Source organism: Malurus melanocephalus, unplaced genomic scaffold, assembly GCF_030028575.1.
Source record: "Malurus melanocephalus ecotype Western Australia unplaced genomic scaffold, MMel_1.1 scaffold_337, whole genome shotgun sequence".
NCBI classification, from domain to species: Eukaryota; Metazoa; Chordata; class Aves; order Passeriformes; family Maluridae; genus Malurus; species Malurus melanocephalus.
Window position 1 is genome coordinate 674658 of NW_026623569.1, and position 14839 is coordinate 689496.

Consider the following 14839-nt stretch of genomic DNA (forward strand, 5'->3'; position numbering starts at 1 on the left):
ATTTTCAATACTTTCACTACTGTTACCATGTTCATACAAAGCACACGGGAAAAAAATATTCATTAACTTTTCCCTTTCAATCATATTCCATCTCATTAACAATAATAATCATTAGTGCCTACAATCATTAATTTCTGTTATTTGAGAATTTTCTCATGAAGGTGTTTCTCAATCTCCAGTRTCTAATAACACTTCACTCTCTTCACTGGGCTGTTAAACCAGCATAGCTGATTTTGCACTYCATTCCATATCATGGTATTAACTAATATATTAAGGAGGTTGATATTGGAAAGGTCTTTTCCAATTACAAACAAGTCAACGCAGAAAATGCCTCAGAGTTAAACTTTTTCTGAGTCATACAAATCAAGGCTTATATAAACCTTAACACTGATTAAAATCAGAGAATATGGAAAAACAGTAAAAAACTTCTGCCAGTAAATTCCACTTTTGTGCATTTACTCCATTACATATACATCCATCAGTGGATGGCTACAAGCTCTTTAGAAGGGATGGGGTGGAACCAGAGACTGCAATGGCTCTCAGTGTCAGGGAGTGTTTTGACTGCATAGAGCTCAAGGTGATGATAAGGTTGTACAACAAAGGGTAAGAGTCGGGGGAAGGCTAACCATGCAAACAACCTGGCTGGAGTCGGTTACAGACCACCCAACCAGAAGATGAAGAGGTGCATAAAATTTTCTATTTTGGAGCTGGGAGATGTAATTTCACGACCACTGGACATTGCTTTTGTGAAAGACTTCAGCTTGCCAAATGTCTGCTGGAAACTCAACAGCAGAGAGGAGGCAGTCTAGGAAGTTCCTGGAATKCCTGGAAAATAACTTCCTGATACAGCTGGTAAGAGCCTTCCAGGAGTGAGGCCCTGCTAGACCTGCAGTTTACAGACACGGGCTGGTGGGACCTGTGGAAGGAGATTGTCTTGGGCACAGTGACCATGAAATGGAAGAGTTTTCAATTATTGGTAAAGTAAGAAAGGGGTGAAGTAAGAAAGTAAGAAACCTCTGCCTTGGACATTCAGAGGGCCAACTCTGGCCTAATCAGGACTCTGATTTGGAGAGTCCCTTATACAGTTGTGAGGAGCCATTTTAATCTTGGTTTGCCTCAACACTGATTGTCAGAGGCATGTGGGGGAAAGGGTGCATAYGTGCAGCTTGCAGGAGGCAAAAAGGAGATGGGTGAAGCCTTGTCTCTGGGGGGATTTCTCCTGGCAACATCTCACATGGGCACCTGGAGACACTGGTGAACATGAGCCAATGTGTGCCCAGGTGGCCAAGAAGGCCAATGGCATCCTGGCCTGGATCAGCAACAGTGTGGCCAGCAGGGCCAGGGCAGGGATTGTCCCCCTGTGCTCGGCACTGGTGAGGCCACACCTCAAATCCTGTGTTCAGTTCTGGGTCCCTCAGTACAAGAAGGACATGGAAGTAAGACCAGAGAAAGGCAAGTTGGAGCACAAGTCCTGTGAGGAGTGACTGAGGGAGCTGGGGTTGTTTAGCATGGAGACAAGGCGGCTGGGGGCAGACCTYGTCACTCTCTACAACTGCCTGAAAGGAGGGTGTGAGGTGGGGGTCAGTCTCCTCCCCAGGCAACAAGTGACAGGATACAGAACACAGACTCAAGCTATGCCAGGGGAGGTTTATGTTGGACATCAGGAAGAATTTTTCACTGAAAGGATAGTCTGGCTTTGGAACGGGCAGGCCAGGGAAGTGGTGCAGTCATCCTCCCTTGATGTGTTCAAGAAAGGACTGAATGTGGCACTTAGAGCTATGGTTTAGACACAGTGGTCTTCAGCCAAAAGTGGGACACAGCGATCTCAGAATGTTTTTCTAACATCATTCTATGATTCCAGGCTGTACAAAAAAGAAAAGAAGACATGCACACCACAGAACAAGATTTCAGTCTAAAATACCTTCAGTTATACGCACTTCAAACAGTTGCTTTATTATCTTGTACTACAAGTTTTCTGATTACATTAAAGATGAGAAAAAATGAACTTCTTTCTTTAACTTTATTTGAAGTTTCATTATTTATGTTTCTTTCCAGGCATCAAAATTCCTAGTTAAACTAAAGTGCTTCCACAAGCAGTAGAGCTTAAAGGAGATTTAAGAGCAGAAGTCAGTTGTCTTCACATTTATTAACCTCAGTGTATACTTTAACTGTGAGTTAAAAATATCCCCAAACAGAACTGGTTTTGAAGAACAATAAATACATTAAGCTGCAAACAAACTCACTGAGAGGAATATATATYACTGGAAGTATAATACCTAATATAAAAATAACAACTATAAATAAAATTTTAATAGTAGCATAAGGTACCACCTGCTCTAATAGTTCTCCCTTTCTAATCACCTTCCTGAGATTCTCACAAAGAAATAACCACAGGAGATATTTACCTACAAATCAATTTTGTGCACTATGACTTACCAATTTTGCTGCTTTTCCATAATCAATCCAACGAATGCTGGCAAAGTTTGTTGACTCTGCACAATTAAATCCATGGTTAAACCCTGCATGGTATCCATATGGGAAAGTGATCATAAATTCTCCTGCCTCTTGGGTAACCTGCAACAATTGAAAAATGAATTTTAAAAGGCCAAAATAAATAAACTTTAAAAGACCTCAAAGTGAACCACATTACAAAGCAGTTTGGGTCCTAAAGCAATGAAAACTATATAAGCCTTTACAATTAAAACAAGTAATTTTTTTTTCACCCTGCATAGAGATGAAATTTAATACAAGCAGAAACAGTATTCTTGAGACAATGTTCTTTACTATAAAATACATAGCTAGGTATAATACCTAATCAATTCAGAAAACACTCAAAAAAGTTACTCTTGGAGCAGAGGCTTCCTGTTAATAAAACAGTAAAAGGAATAGAATAAACAATAAGTAAAAGGAATAGAATAAAGTAAAAGTAATAGAATAAACAATATGAAGAATATATCATTATTGGCTGAGAGGAAGCAGAGACAGGCTGAATCAAAATACCCACAATTATCTTGCCTAAATATTGTGCAGAATGTCTCAAGATAAATCATTTTACACATTGTCCCTCCCTTCATTAGGCAAAATTCTAGAAAGCAGAAGAACTCTGGCATGACTGGTAACAAGAATTCCAAATAACTAAAGGATAACTGAGGTAGAAGGAGATTCTCAAAGAATAAAAGCTTCACTATAGTTAAATTCTGACATTGTTTTAGAGAAAGAGCATGCGTAGTTTCAAAGGACTACAAACAAAAGTGTTCTAAGACCATTGCTTCAACATAATATTATAGAAAGCAGAAAAACAAAGGAAATGAAAAAGCCAGCCTACCACCCACTGCACAACCTAATTCCTACCACCAGACTTACAAAGCTCTTAAAGAAAAATAAAAAAAAAAAAAAAAAAAGAAGTGTGGTACCATAAACAAATCACTTGTCAGTTTATTCTCTTTCAAGAGAGAAATCCCATCTTCCTATACTAGGATCATCTGCTGCTCTCCTCTGCACATGGAGGAAAGAAGAGACAGCACTTCTTGTCAGTCACTAATATTCTCTCCACACAGTGACAGCTTTAATCTCTTAAAGTCAGACCACCAGAGACTTTATCAAGGACAGATTAGTCAGAGACTTGAAATAGCACACGGTCTTCTGAGCTATCTGATAAGAGTTAATGAATAAAATAGATTATACAGAAGTAAATAGTTAAAAGAGATTTTCCATGCTCTACTTGATACACATTTTACATGAAACACACATCAGACAATGGGCCCACTAAAAAGCAAACAGCTTTATTTAAATTAAGCAAATAATCTGAGCAATGACTGATGACTATTCAACAAGATGCATTTGCTGATTACAGAAAAATAAGGAGACTTTTTAGAGACTAAAAAGGCTGTTTTCACTGTGTGGCAATGCTTTGTGTAAGCAATGCAGTAGGAAAAATTAGAAGGACAACTGCAACTCTCTTTGGGGGAATACCTTTATGATTTAAAATCACAAAAAAGGAGGGTTATATTTTAAACAAAATTAAAACTCACAACTTCAAACAATTTTTCTTAGTAACATGTCATGTCCTAAATCTAAGATTTCTGCTGGTATAGTTGTCTTACATTCAACTTCTGTTTTTACCATCTCCTTCAAAATTGTTATCTTACAGTTTTATAAATTTTTTTGTGTGGTTTTTTGCCCACTGCAAGAACACACAGGGTTACCACTTCAAAAGGTCTATTACTAATTGTATTAAGGGATGAAGGAAAGAGAGGAAAACAAGAAAAATATATTTCTAGCCAACAAAACTAGAGAAAAATTGGATCTTACATTTTGCATGGTTAAATTTTTTGTGGATTCATATTTAGTATATACATGGAAATGACATATAGTTGCATATATTGTAACTATTACTGTAGCACTTCAACAATCGCTGTGGGAATGTTTAAGGAAGATTATTCTCAATGCTAACGATTCCAAAATTTATCTCAATACACCCTCCCACTGCTGACAGTTTAGCAGGTGTTCTATTGCAACAAGCAGCAGTTCAGCTGCCACCTGGTAGGCGTAGGCTGACTTATCAGCATTCAGCACATTTCCACTTCTATCACTTTGAGCCATGAGAGATCACAGCCTGGTTCTCTCTATTCACTTTCTCACTGAATCCCATTAATTACAATTACACTTGGGTACAGTCTGCTTCCTCCGAAGACTAGGTGATAGAACCAAACTTAAATATTTAACTGTTTGTAGCACTTTTTTTTCTTGGTTTTTTTCATCTTTTTAATTAGAATACAGGAATAATCAAGACAACAAAATACAAAGATCAACTCCCTTTCCCCAGTTCAAATGTGATACTGAAAATAAGTATGCTGGCATTGTGCAATATGCTACTTTAAACATCAACCTCTGAAAATTATACTGTTCAGAGTAATGTTCTGTAAATCCAAAACTATAAATCTGGTAATAAAACCTTCCAGCTTGGAAAGCTTCACCTGACACTTCATGATAAAGCACAAGGCTATGAAGGGAATCAGTATATTTACCTATATATTACAAAAATTGAACTAAGCAACTATATTTCCATATGATAATAAATCATTCAGAAAACAAACTACTTATTTTATGAGTAATTTATTCAAAAGAGCTTGCTTTCCATGGCAGGCAGTATCATTCTAAATGCCTACCTTTTCTTAATTTTACACACAGGTTGACTTAAGCATGAAAAGTGAAGTGATATTCCAAAAAGGCGTAAAACACATCAGTGGCTTCATCCCACCTGTGTTGCCAACAGGGCTGGTAACACAGACGTGTTCCAGTTTTTGGTGGGTATGTATTACACAGCATAAGGCCTTTTCTGCTCCCGCCATCATGCTGCCAGTGAGGAGGCTGGAGGTGCACAAGAARCTGGGAGGGGACACAGCCAGGACAGCTGAGCCCATGGCATATTGCTCAGTACATAAAACTGTGAGAAAAAGAAGGTAGGGCAGCTGTTTGGAGTGGTGACATTTGTCTTGCCAAGTCACATTACACATGACTGGGTCCCGCTTTTCCTGGGAAAGGCTGAACACCTGCCTGCCCACAGGAAGCAGTGAACTCCTCGTTTTGCTTTGCTTGTGTGAAGTTTTCCCTTTCTCTATTAAATTGTCTCTGTCTCAAAGCATGAGTTTTCTACCTTTTATCATTCTGACTCTCTCCCCATCCCACCAAGCAGAAGTGAACAAGCACCTGGGCAAGAATAGACATGAAAATATTCACTTAAGTAATGTTATTGCTGTTGTTGTTGTTATTATTAGTTACATTTCATTCTGTTAAGAAAACATAACCAAAGCAGACAGAAAGCACTGGATTATCCTATATTCTAGACCAGGGAACATTTTAATGTGAAGCCCACATTAAATCAAGGAATAAATAGCACATAGATGAAACCACAGTAATAAGCAAGGTTGTGGCCAGAATAGTTTACATGACATTTTTGTAGTGGGAACTAACTGAAAAAAGTATATATTGCCTGGTTCTTCTGAACAACTTAAAACAATCTGTGCAATGGGAAACCAGAAATCATAGACGTTTAATGATCAAAAACCTTTTGAAAACTGTATTCACATAAACAGATATTCATGCAGAGGACCTTCTGAATCACCCTCTAGTTTTCTAAGTAGGTTTACCAAAGTCCAAAATTTAGAACTTGAGAATTTACTAAGTGTATATAATAAATATATTTTAAAAAGCAATGCACTGAAAATATATTACTAGCTGGCAYCTAGCACCTAGGAAGTTCAAAATGGAAAACAGTAATAAAGAAAATCTTGTAGAAAGCAGAAAAATTGAATATTCCAGATGTTTTTAAAAGCAGCTATGTATTAAATTCATCCACAAAGAAGAAAGACAGCTCCTATTCTCAGTTTCTCTTTGTGCAATGTTCTCATCAAATGTTTATTCTGTCACWGCCTAATAGCCAAAAATAATCATTCATTCTTTTTCTCTTATGTTACAGTTTTAAAAATATATTTTAAATATATTTTAAATTAAGTAACAGTTATTTTGGCTTTATTCCACCTTAAACCTTTCAGAATCTAATAACRATAAAGTTATATTTAATTAATTATATTTAAATAAAATTTAATCTTGTAATTGCTTTAGAAAAGCAACATACAGACATAAAGAAATTAAATACTTGTGCTAAAATATCAAATAAACAACTTAAATTAACTTAAATTAAGTGTTTCCAGTCAACAGAAAATCACATTGAAGCTAGCATGGGTGATGGAAATAAATTAAATATAAGAAATTTAAGTAATGTCTTAGAAAAACATCACAGAAACTCTTAGTATAAAGGCTGTGATGGCAACAAATGCTAAAGTTAGAAAAAGCCCAGCTAAACTACTGAAAGTTATAATATGTCATTTCAAGCAGTCACTACCTAAAAAAAAATGCCTCACCATTACTATTGCGCTTATACYAAACATTATCTATTCAATACACAAACAGTTTAAACACTGAGTTTAAAAAGAAACATTAATGTACCTTGTCAAAAGGAATTCCGTATTTTTTCAATACTGATGGAGAAATCAGAGTCATCTTATGGCGAAGAAAAGCATCACATCCTTGAGAGCTGCTTGGAAAGAATCCTAATAAGGCAAGAAAAGCAAAATTGTGTATCTCTTCATTAAGATAGACAATTTTTGTAATACTTTTCAATACTTAAAACTGCTAAAGTTGATTTAGAATTTTTTATCATGTCATTCCTAAGTTCTGCAGGTTTTCACAAAATCAAATGCACCTCCTCAGTCTTTCAACTGCTTTGCAGAGGGAGGGGCTACAAAGTTGTCCTTGTTATTAAGAAGTGCAATAATTTAGAATAAATCTGCACTTGTACATTTAGGCATATTGGTTTTTTCTTTAGAGAAATAAATTGTTGTTGGGGGCTTTTTTTTTACATTAATGTTCATTCTGCACACATGAAAATCAACTTCATTAAATAAATTTAGAAGGATTCCATGAAGACTAGGTTTACCTAGCACTCAGAAATYATGCATACAGTAAACAAACACGACTTTCTAACTTTGCACAATCTACTGTATTAATCTCATGTACATGTTAATTCATCATCCAGAGAAGCAATAATTCTTGGAAAAGCACATTCACTATTCAATAATTTAAAAAAAAAAGACGACAATCAATTTCAAAGACAACAAACACTTTCAATCAACCATCTGAATTTTTTAAAAGCTTGAGAAAAAGAAATTAACAATTTTCCATAATATGTGGCTTCCCCTCTAATGTTAGATTTAATTTCTTCACTCCAGTAAGTCTTACACATCATGTCTGTGAGAAATAAAGTATTTTGCTGCAGCCAAAAAGGTTATTAAGTGAAAGAATGAAAGTTGTTTGTTCTGTTCTTTAATTGCTGTCATCTATGGTTTGGATTTGTTCTGTTTGATGTGTTGGATGTTGTTGAGAGCTTGGAGGGTGACAGGGTTAAAGACCAAACCAAAAAAGGAAGGGGAATGAGAGATGACGGGGTAGGGAAGTAAGCGGTCAGGRTAGAATATAAGTTCCTAAGCACCCATCCAATAGGAAAAGGATCACCCCGTCCTCAAAAGGGCATAAAAAGTAGCTATTTTGTTGGAGTGCTTGTGTTCTGCTCTTGGGGAAAGACAAACATACCTGACTCAGCTGAATCATTACAATAAACWGTTTCTTTTGCTTCGAGGACTTCGTCCCCACTTAATTGTATCTAAAAGTTCATTTCTAACATGTCCATTAAGCACCCTAAAATTTCAGAACAATTTTAAAGTTATCACATTGTAGTTGTTATAGTCTGTACATTTAACCTAACACACTCACCAGTACAAGAAGAATAATATTTTTCTGATTTCTCAGAAATAAAGCTATGCTGCACCTAAACAGCAAACATGTAAAGCAGACTTGTGCTGGTCAATGTACTAGGAAACCTGCTAAGCTGCCCTGAGATCAAATTTTATTCAAATTTATAATTCTTTTTTTTTCTCACCACCAACAAGCACAGAATTCTTTACTCTCTTTTTGAATTGCAAATAATGTTGTAAGTTTCAAAAAGTACTACTTGATAGGTACAGTTTTATTTGTGTGGCTTTACTGACTAAAAGAAACTAGCCTACAATTAGTGGACTCCAGAAAAAAAGTCCACCATTTTTTCACAATTAATGTCCATAACATAAATAGCAGTCAAAATGCACATTTTATGAGCTTCACAAGAAATCTCAGTCCTGAGTCGTGTAATGAAAGAAATATACTGGAACTTACTGTGAAACATGTGACTGAAAGTGATAGTGAGGCTTGAGGAAAGAGCTGGTATGAAAAGTAGCTAAAACCTTAATTGCTAAAAGCAGAGAGAGTTTGACTGAATTTTCCTTGACAAAACAAATGTTGTACCAAATTGTGTTACCGCAATATGCTTAATCAGCTCAATACAAGATGATAAAAAGCAAACGATGGGTAGAYATCCAAAACTTAAGTAGTACCATTCCAGCTCCAAGAGACCAGACATAGCTGGGACAAATCCAACCAGAAAGCAAGCTTGTTGCTGAATTTCAAGAAAGCTGCAAATTACACTGAGCAGCAGAACACAACCTGCTCAAAATCCATGATTAGAAATTTACAGGAGAACATTTGCTGTAGTTACACAACCCTCACAGTGAAATCAAAGTGCAGCCTACACATTCTGTGCCACCATAAAATATCTTTTGACTTGTCAAAGCCTACACTCAAACAAATTTTTCAGCTTCATTCATTTCATCTTCTCAGAGGAATTCCAATAAACAAGGAAAGAAAGGAAGRTAGTATTTCCTCATTACAAAACTCTCTTAATCGGAAGGTCTTTTGTCWGCCAGACTAAATGTAAGGTCACACAAGCTTTTCTTCCGTGGGAGAAGTGGCTAACAGATGTAAAAATATCAAATAGAGAAAGGATTTCACATTAGAAATACTACAAGACTCTTACAGAAACATTAAATTCAGGCCAACTCAAGATAYACCCGCCACATTTAGAACCATTCACAAATACCAAGCTGATTTTAAAGTTACCAATTTAAGGGATTACCATTTAATCCTGCATGTTTAGTGAAATCTCACATCCAAAAGAAAAAAATACTGAAATCTATCTAAAATATAACTACCATTCAAATTCTGTAGTACATTCATGCCTTTAAGAGACACATGAAATTCTAATTTAATCCATTAACACTAATCCATTAACTCTAAATCAATTCTGCAAGAGCAGGCATTTTGCAGGAATTCACATGCAACTGAGTTTCTTGGATGGTGGCCTGAGACATGGCAGACCTATACCCTATTTCTCTTCTTGCAAATGATTACAATGAAACAAAAGAATTCAAAACTTCAATTACTTCATAGAGGCCAGTGAGAAAAAATCAGAGCTCAGGGTAAAACTGAGTAAGGTTGTTCATTCATTTATGTCCATGAGAAGAAGACAACCTAATTAACAATTCTCCATTTATGATTTACAGAACACTGGCATTTTTTAACATATAAAGCAGAATTAGAACCAAGGTGAATATGTGATTCAAAACTTGGCAGCCAAATGTTTGGGCACGAACAACTACAGGGAGAGTACAATTATTCACCAAACTCAAGGTTCCTCGCTCTTTAAAATCCTAATTTGGTTAACCCATGCAGCAACTGCAAAGTGCATGTAAAAGCATAGCCTTCAGATTCTGTTAACAGCCAAAAACATGAGAAGACTCTGTACGCATATTCTAACAGATAATGTAGCCCAGAATGTCCAATATTACCAATGCAATTTGTACAAACAAAATGAAACTACTTTAGTAACAACAGTATCACTGGGTTGGTGAAGACATATCTTTTGTCAATGCTATTTCACCTCAGCACGATCTTTCTACAGCATTTAAGGTTTAGTAATCCAAATATATGCCAGATRAAAGTCAAAGCCTTCTCATCTTTGGGGAAAGGTGGAAGCAGTGGGCTGCCAGCAGATTCCTAGCTGTGGATCCTTGTGTGTCTTTTCCAGCTCAGAAGTTTTTTGTGATTTTGGGACTGAGGAAGACAGAATTCACAAACATAGATCAGTGCTACACTGAGTTCAGGAATGTAGACACTATTTTAAAAAATAAGTTCAAATCTCTAAATGATTAAGGGACAGAGAGCATTGCTACCTAGAAGTGTCATTTTTCCTTTCCACCCTGAGAGTATCTTTCCAATGCATTACACACAACTCATATCAGATGACCACATCACTATCATACCTATGACTTGGGCAAACTGTTGTGTATTGGGTTCAATTCCCTGGCTAGTTAGCATTTTCAAGATATGTGGAATGCTTCTCTGTGCTACTAAGAATGTGCCCATAATGTTTTCAATTAAACTGTGCAGTAAAATCATACATGTAAAAATTACAATACCATTCCCAAAACTGTAATTCTACAACTCATTRGACTGAACAGGTTGATTTACACTATTTTACCTTGTATGGTCAAGGATATCACAGTTTGGACCATAATGAAGTCATTATTTAATTACAAACATATAAAATCATATTCTTAGGGAACTTTCAAATCAAATCATGACCAGTGCAATGAGTGAGGCTAGACATCCTATAATTTTCAACACTTCCTTACTCAAGACTTCACCTGAAATTGTAAGGTGCTGCATTTCTAGTTAATATTACTTAAAATATTTTTTAAAAATGTAATCATAAACTTACATAATAAGAACACCCTAAACTGCAAATACCTTTAATGTAATTTAATGTTAATGAAATTAAAAATAAATTAGCATAATTAAGCTCAAGATCATGTGTTTTTTTACTTATGTAGACCTTCATTTAAAGTACTTTAATATTAATCGTACCTCACAGATCAATACTATTGAAACAAAGACAGGGATGAAAGAAGTATTGAGTTYTCCAGTAATTCTCTTTTCAGATTTTACTTTGTAGGTGTAAGTACAAACTTTAAATAAATAGTTTATTAAAATTACTTTGCAGTGATTAGAACTAATTTGATTTAACCTTCTACGTTGAACATAAAAGAAATCAGGAGGCTAAGTTTGTATGACAACAATCATTACAAAGAAACAATGGCAATCCGTATGCTGTACAAAGCAGAGTACAAAAGCCACGAAGAGGCTTTCAAGTGGTATGAAATATGTAGGTATGTAGGTATGTCCAGATGCACATGTTCAAGCTTTAAGTTTATTATCTCTTAAATAAGACTTTCCTAATTTGCCTAGTATGAGTTGAGAAAAAGTTCAATTCTTCAACTGCTCAAGACACCACATTCAAGATCATTAAAGTTATGCAAGTTCTGCTTCCAGTCTTATTTCAACAATTATTTTCATTTTCTTTAATACATAACAGGAAATGTATAACTTCTGCATGAAGTGAAGTAATTAATACTATGCCTGATACAAAGCTTGGTATAACAACTGTACATATTTACAATATATTAAACTTTAGTTTCTTCTTTAACATAATTGAACACCACAGATGTAATCTCCTTTCTAAAATGGTTTTTGCACTCAAACTATCTATTAAAAGATCTTCAAAATCCTTCAATCTGTCATTTCTCATTTGCCACTCTGCCTCTCTTTATTTTCTAACCCATTTTGCGAAACAAAAAATCCTGAAGAATACCATGGTATTATAGATTAACACAACAACACGTATAAAAATTGCAGTTAACAGCTCACTTGAGATTTTTATTACATTTATGTCTACATAAAATTGAAAAAAAAATCTACATAAATGAGAAAGCAGCTGAAGGGCAAAATCAAACTGCTGTCTTTATTAGATGCAAGTCTAATGTCTTTCAGACAAAGCATTTGTAGGCGCCACAGTCAATCAAGATTTCAATGGAAAGCAAATATGAAAGCATTCATGCACAAAAGGCATGCGTGGTAATTGTGATGTGCAGACAAGATAATGGAAAATATTCTAGCCTTCCTTTAATTTTATGTATCAACTGCTGCCTTGACTTAGACAACCTGTCACATTTAATGCATTATTTTATTATTTTAATTATTTAGAAGCATTCAATTAATTCAGTAGGCATCTGGTCATCAGAGCCAACCTTCTTGAATAAGCTATTTTTTTTCTTCCTTCAAATATTGCACTCATGCAAAATATTTTCACAACACATGCTATTAAGTACAAAGGTCTCATCTACACTATGTTTTATTAATGGTTTCTCTTAAGTGACTTGCAGCCATGCAACTTACATTGTATTTTCATCTTTGTAAGATACCTTACTGTGAAATAGGCTGCATTATAGCAGACACCAGTTGCAAAGTAGAAGATCACAGCAAGGAAACAATAAGAAAAGGTAATTTTCAGTTTAAAAAAAAAAAAAAAAAAAAAAAAGCAACTTAAAATGTGTAACACCATAAAGTCCATCATCTTTACAATAAACTACTACAGCATCATCTTTTACATTCCATCTTCAGCTATAAGCTGGACCAATAGTATCATGAAAACAATCTACTCTCAGAAAAATATCCCAGACTACATTGAAATCTGATACAAAAAAAGTTAGTTTCACATACAACTCTCTTCACCATTTCCTAACTCATCTATCTTATATTACTGCTACAATAGTAATCTCTGTATGAGTACTTAGTTTTCCTACAGAAATCCAGTTTCAAAAATGGAAGAAACACTATTTGAAATTTKATCATCCCTGTTCAGTATCTCATTCTATGGTTCATTTGCTATTCGAAACATAGCACTGAAATAAAAATAGCTAAGTTATGGTCWTAAACATGATTAATCGGGGAAGTTTTGCATTCACCCCACAGTCCTTTATAACTCATACTAACACATAATTAAGAGCAGCAGTCGACAATTAACTTCTGCACAGATGTGTCCAATTCTGACTAGCACTTGGACACTAAGACACTCTTCCTCCAGCATAAACTACTGGTTTCTGAAAAACAGTGGGTTCCATTTCTCCCATRCTTTACATCCCCTTTCTAGAAATCTATTAGGCCACCATCAGCAGTTAGAGGCCTGAGCAGCTTCAGGCCAATTTTCTAACATAATTCTTCCTTTTTTCATGTAACTAAACTTCTATCTCCAAAAGTTACCTACTTCCTGAATTTGTGTAGGTTACTCCAATATCTAGGGAAATTAAGGTATTTCGAAGAAAAATTTGAAGGAGTTTTTTTCTTGTCTGTAACAAATAATGCCATGCCTCAATAGCACTTCATTTTTAGAAATGAGTGAACAAGCGCTGCTGAAACTGCCCATTCTCRTCTCTCAATCTGAAAATAAAGAAAAATTCAATGCATACACACTTCAGGACATTTAAACTTGAATGGTTTTAAAACACTGCACAGCTGTTATTCTGCAATATGAAGTTTACAATAAATGCCAGAGCAGCTATACAACATCACATGAAAAGTCTATCTACCCAAAGATCTTGTTCCCATTGTACCCTGTACAGGGAAGTGTTTACAATGAAACGTTAGCTTCCTCTGACTAATCTAGTACCAAACAGTTGCTGCTCCAAGACTTTTAAAGCCAGGGGAAGTTCCTATGCTCCTCTAACATATTTCTGAGCCACTGTTTTCTAACCTCCCTCAGAATCCATGAAAATTTTAGAATCCATCAAGGAGAATAACGAATACTGTGAAGTAAACCATCTCCTTATACTCACTTTGAACCTGCGAAGACACTTCATTTGGAGTGTCTACATATACCAGAAGACTCACAGAACAGTAACTTTTTGGTCACCTTGCCCATGCCAGTCATCACAGGTCTTTACCGTACCCCCTTCCCTTTATTTACATTCCTTCTCACTGAGAGGTGTCATGGTTTTACTTGGTCCAATTTTTAGTGGTGGGGGATGGGATCAAGAAACCACAAAGATGGCTGCTGAGAGAAGTTCTAGGGGGTGTCTGCTTCTCCTTCTTCTTCTTCTTCTGCAGAAGGAGCCCTACCCCCCTCCTGTGTGTAGAGTCAATCCATCATTRGCTCTGGGTTGATGGACAGGCTGCCCATCAGGCCTGGACCAATTGCACAAGTTGGTTACACCTCAGTGATGACATATTATGTAGTATTTAAGAAAGAATTCAAAACAAGATAGATGCGGCCGCCATGTTTAGTTTAGGTTGATAACATGTAGTTTTAGTATCTTGCACTGGGAAAAAAAAAAACAGAGCAGGAGGGTGAGGAGATGTAAGAAGAAAAATGGAGACCTAAAGATCACAGAACAGTAAGGAGAAGATGGGGATTTAGCTTACTGTGCTTGCTGTGGTTCTCGAACATGGAGGAGATAAGTTGTTCTTGAAAAGGACTATTTAATCATATTGAGAGAGACCTGTATAGAGAAGTAAA

General features: G+C 35.7%; 1 protein-coding gene across 3 annotated transcripts in view; it reads right to left on the reverse strand.

The window, feature by feature from the left end:
- The window catches only part of KDM4C (lysine demethylase 4C), a 247985-nt gene that overhangs the window by 190874 nt on the left and 42272 nt on the right, over nucleotides 1–14839 (reverse strand). For all 3 annotated transcript variants that reach the window (XM_057377991.1, XM_057377992.1, XM_057377993.1), the window contains exons 7-8: nucleotides 7009–7112; nucleotides 2437–2574 (exon numbers count right to left, since the gene is read on the reverse strand). In XM_057377991.1, the coding sequence (XP_057233974.1) occupies nucleotides 2437–2574; nucleotides 7009–7112 (242 nt within the window). The remainder of the gene's footprint in view (nucleotides 1–2436; nucleotides 2575–7008; nucleotides 7113–14839) is intronic.